Source organism: Emiliania huxleyi (assembly GCF_000372725.1).
Source record: "Emiliania huxleyi CCMP1516 chromosome Unknown EMIHUscaffold_167, whole genome shotgun sequence".
NCBI lineage: Eukaryota > Haptophyta > Isochrysidales > Noelaerhabdaceae > Emiliania > Emiliania huxleyi.
In genome coordinates, this window is record NW_005200911.1 from 259,162 (window position 1) to 263,864 (window position 4,703).

A 4,703-nucleotide genomic window follows, 5' to 3' on the forward strand; every position below is an offset into this window, starting at 1 on the left:
GTGTCTCGGAACTGTCTAGGAAGTGCCTGTGCCACAAGGCGGTGTGCGGGCTCGCCTGCGTGACCGTGTCCTCGAGGGAGAAGAAGAGAGCGCGGCCAAACTCGTCGGACTCGCCCAACCCCTCGCCGCCCTCGCCGCGGCCGGCTGCCGCCTCCTCCAGCAGCCTGAGCCGCAGCACGAAGGGCACCTGCGGCGGCTGGGTCGACCGGCGCGACAGCCGAGGGGGCAGGGGGAGGGCGCGTCAGCGGCGGCGGCGAGGGAGGCGAGACGGGCGCGAGCGCATGCGCCCTCCTGCCCCTCTCGCACCCTCCCGGCAGCCACGCGAGCATAAGCGCACCTGCAGCGTGACCGAGCTGGACCCGCCGAGGGCGGTCAGCACGGCATCTGCGTCGGGCGCCGTCCCGAAAAAGACGCCGCCCGGCCGCAGCAGCGAGCTCACCTGCCAAACCAGCTCCCTTCTGATCGACGCGTACACACTACACACGCGTGCAAGCCAGCTCAGTGCTCGCCTGCCGGAGCAGCGCAGACGCGACTGCCTCCGAGCCAAAGGCGAACTGGACGCAAAACATGGCAGAGATGGCGTCGGCACCGCCGCCGCCGCCGCCGCGCGCCACCTCCGGCTCGAGCTCTTCGGCGAAGTCGGGCGCCAGCATGCTGAGCTGCCGCCAGGCGATGGCGGTGTGCGCCCGCCCACCCCCGCCCCGGCCGTCCGTCTCGCGGCTGCGCGCCTCGTCGAGCTGCGCGGCCGAGAGGTCCATCGCGACGACGTGCTGCGTGGCGACGGGCAGAGGTTCCGTCAGCTCTGTGAAGGCGGTGGTGGCAGCGGGGGCGGGGGCGGCGGCGTTGCCGCACATGGACGCGAGCATCACGCCATTTGGCGATGTCCCCGCCCCGGCCACATCCAATGTCGATCAGGAGCCGCGCGTCCCGCGCGTGGGACTGGATGAGCTGCCGCTTGATGGAGTTCGCGTAGCGCTTGTAAGTGAAGAGCACGCCCGCCCGACGGGCCGCGAGGGCGTCGCGCAAGTTCGTGTGCTTGTGCGCCTGTGAGTCGTAGTGGACCTGCACGCCCGATGCCGCGCCCGATGCGGCTGGCCTCTCCATTTCTGTCGGCGGCGTGATATCGGAGGGAGAGAGCAGGGAGGGAGCCCCCTCCCCGCTCCCCCCCCCCGAGGGAGATGGAAACGGAGGAGAGGAGGAGCGTGCAGCGTGTGTGCCCTCAGGCGTGGTGCGTGCGTGTGCCAGCTGTGGGTTTGACGCACCCTCGTTGACGACAAGGTAACCACCGCTTTCGTCCTTGGCCAGCACCTTGCCCGCCAGCTCCTTTGCCTTCTGTGCGCCTGGGCATAGGTCTCTACGGCACAGTACCTGGCTCCTGGGGGTAAGTTAGCTAAGTGCGACAGTTTTTCTTTCTTTTGAGAGGGTGAGGTGTTTGCCCTGCGCTGGAGAGAGGGGGGGGGAGGGAGGGAGGGAGGGAGGGAGAGAGAGAGAGAGAGAGAGAGAGAGAGAGAGAGAGAGAGAGAGAGAGATAGAGGTTTATATGTTGTGCGGAGGCCCGAGGGGATGGGGAGTGACTTCACAGACACGGCTGTAACGAACAAGACAACGTTAGACACATCTCGGGGGTCGCGGAGGGAGAGAACGGTCACACCAAGAGGGGCAAGGGAGATCAACTGGCAGATTCCCCGAACAGAAGAAACTGAGCGCACCATTTTTTTCAGCACAGCGTTTCCGTGTTTGGCAGTGCAAAAATCTCGAGGCAGGTCGATGTCCGCCTCCACGGCGTCGCAGGCGACCGCATCGTGGCCGCACGACTCCCAGTCCGACGACGACTGTCGCGCGCCACCGCTCCTTGGTCAGGCTGGGCTTGGCGCGGGCGCAGACCCGGACCGCGCGCTCTGCCGAAGCGTCCTGGAGCTGCTGGAGAATGCTGTTGCCGCGTGCGAAGCTGACGACAGCAGAGACCACACGATCAAGATCAGCGTCCAGGGCCTGCCTGGTACGAATATTTACCAGGTCTGCGTCAGCGATGACGGCCCGGGCTTTGGCACGGCGCTGGACGCCATCGGTGACCGCGGCGTTTTGGCTGGGCTTGGCCTGGCCACGGTGATCCGCTGGGCCGTCAGTACGTACTGGTGGGGCGGGGGCTGCGGGTCCCACCCTGGCCCAGACGAGCTCGCCGAGATTCTGAGCGTCGCGAGGGGACAGCTGCGGCGGCGCACGTGGGGCGCGGCTCATCACGCCGACGCCGCCGAGCCGGCATCGGTGACCGCCCCGCCACAGCTCCTGGAGGACTACGACGGGAGCGGGTCGCATGTCTCGGCCCTTCTCCTCGGCGGCCGGAAGGCAATCGACGTGCTGCGAGACGCCATCGCGTACTCTGCGCAGGCCCTCTGCACTACGTCGTCCCTCACGATCGAGCTCGACGTAGCCACATCGCACGGCGAGGCGGGCGCGCGCAGCTACACTGTGCGGCACCAAGTCGAGCCGGTGGTGATGAGCCGCATGTTCGTGCAAGCGGGGCCAGCGCCATCTTTGCCAGGCGTCGAGCAGCTGCTCCACTCGCTCCAGGACGAGCTCCGCGATTGCGTGGTTGTGCCTGCCGCCGAGACCACGCTCGGCGCCGAGTCGGAGTCCCAAGGAGGCCCGCCCGCAGCTGAGAGCGGCAGAGTGATTGCCGCACACGGTGCTGGGCGCGGAGTGCTGTCCGGCTCTGGGTTCGCGCACGCGACGCTCCAGCTCGCGGTGGAGCCACGAGCCCCCTCGGCAGAGCAGCCGCGCTCTCGCTCCGGCGCCGATTCCTCCACCGCGCCGCTCCACGTGCTCGTGCTTCTCAACAACAAGCGATTGGACCTCGCCGACCAGCAGCAGTTCGTCGCCGGCTGCGCGTGCTTCGATGCGATCAAGCGCGCGCGCGGGTGGAAGAAGCACCTGGGTTCATCGCTGACGTCGCCAGGGGATGGCGGGCTCCGAGTGGGCTCAGAAGGCGACGACGCCGTCCGCTGCGGCTGGCTCTGCCTCCACCTGCGAAGCCCCAACGTTCACTTTTCCGATGCATCGAGGAGGCGCATCATGCCGGCGAAGCACCTCCCCTCTGCCATCAACGCTGCGCTTGACGGCGCTCTCACACAGGTGTGCGCCCGCCTCGCACCGCACGGCGTCAAGCTCTCGCGGGCCGAGCAGCGTCTGCAGGAGGCGCGCGCGTACGCCGCTCACATCGCCACCGCGATGGCGGACATTCTCAACCTGGCCGCTCAGCAGCCGGGCCGGGAGATGGGCGAGGGGAGCAGCTGTGCCACGCTGGAGCGGGAGCTCATGCAGCTGCTGCGCCTCGCCTGAGATCTCGCCAGCCCCGACGCCGTGGGGTGTCATGTGGCACACACGCTCGTGGTAGCGAAATCCAGCATCCAGGACCCACAGAACGTGAAGATGAGGCGACCTCTCGCGCGCTCCCGCGCATACGTCCGACGGGGTTTTGCTTGAGGCTGCGAGGACACTCGTGCCGTTCTTACACTCCAATTGGTTCTTGAACTGCGTCGGTCGGGATCGCTCATGCACACACGTTCCCGCGGTCGCATTGCGTCTATCTGCTGGCGACGGTGTGTGTGTGTGTGTGTGTGTGAGTGTGTGTGTGTGTGTGTTGTGTGTTGTGTGTTGTGTGTGTGTGTGTGTGTGTGTGTGTGTGTGTGTGTTGTGGTGTGGTTGTGTGTGTGTGTGTGTGGTTGTGTGTGTGTGTGGTGGTGGGTGGTGGTGGGTGGTGGTGGGTGGTGGTGGTGGTGGGTTGGTGGTGGAGGGAGGGGGATTGCCGTGTGGTGGGGGAGAAGGTCTTGAGAGACGCCGCGTGTCAGTTTTGGCGGCTAAAGAAAAAGAAAGAAAGAAAGGGGAGGGCTCCCAGGGCTTGGAGGTCTTTTTAGTTGCAACCATGATGATAGGCAAGGCGTTCAGGAAAGTGAAGAAATAGAAGAAGAGGACATGGTTCGACCTCGCGTGCGAGATGTGTGTCGCGACCCCTCGTCGCCGGACACCTCCCGACACGGTGTGAAGAACACAACTCTCGACCGCTACTACGCCGCCGCTCTTCTCACTGCGCAGCTCACGGCTCTCCCTCCTGTTCCTCCTCCTCCTCCTTCGCCGCCTCCTCCGCCTTCTTCGCCGCCTCCTCCGCCCGCTTTGCGGCCCTCTCACTCTCCGTCAATTTGACGAAGTCGACCTTGACCGTCTTGCCGATCACGTCCTCGAAGTCGTCGTGGTAGGGGCAGGTCACCGACCTCTCACCCTTCGTCGTCGTGGTGAGGTTGTGGTCCTTTGAGCCGCAGAGCCTGCAGCCGTACTGCCGCCGAGAAGCCGGCGGCAGCGGCGGCGTCCCCGGCGACCGCGGTCCGGCCTGGGGGGGGGGGGGGGGAGGGGGGGGGGGGCCGAAAAACCCCCCAAAGAGTGAGGGGGAGGGGGGGGGCCACAATCCCCCCGGGGGGGGGAACCCCAGGGGGGTTAAAACCCGGCGGGACCGGTCCTGTCCGGGGCGGTCGGGCGGGGGGGTCCCAAACCAAACCCGGGGGGAATCCCCAATCGGAAGCATCCTGATCCAACGGGGCAAAACCCCTCAAAGGACTCCCGGGGCTCATCAAAAAACATATGGCTAGCCCCAAAAAAAACTGAAAAATAATATCCGGGGGCGTTTGAAAACCGCTGAACTTGATTTCCTT

At 66.1% G+C, this 4,703-nt stretch overlaps 2 protein-coding genes across 2 annotated transcripts in view; one reads left to right on the forward strand and one right to left on the reverse strand.

The window, feature by feature from the left end:
* Positions 1 to 1,104, reverse strand: part of EMIHUDRAFT_230849 (hypothetical protein) — a gene marked incomplete at both ends in the record, with an annotated part of 1,718 nt that extends 614 nt beyond the window's left edge. Inside the window, 4 exons of the mRNA XM_005784874.1 lie at positions 65 to 187; positions 338 to 384; positions 695 to 770; positions 853 to 1,104. Coding sequence (XP_005784931.1) covers positions 65 to 187; positions 338 to 384; positions 695 to 770; positions 853 to 1,104 — 498 coding nt within the window. The remainder of the gene's footprint in view (positions 1 to 64; positions 188 to 337; positions 385 to 694; positions 771 to 852) is intronic.
* A 663-nt stretch (positions 1,105 to 1,767) lies between these two features.
* On the forward strand, positions 1,768 to 3,339 carry EMIHUDRAFT_230850 (hypothetical protein; the record flags this gene model as incomplete). The annotated part of the gene is made up of 1 exon (XM_005784875.1): positions 1,768 to 3,339. One exon carries the CDS (start codon positions 1,768 to 1,770, stop codon positions 3,337 to 3,339), a length of 1,572 nt encoding a protein of 523 aa, XP_005784932.1.
* Positions 3,340 to 4,703: the final 1,364 nt, after the last annotated feature.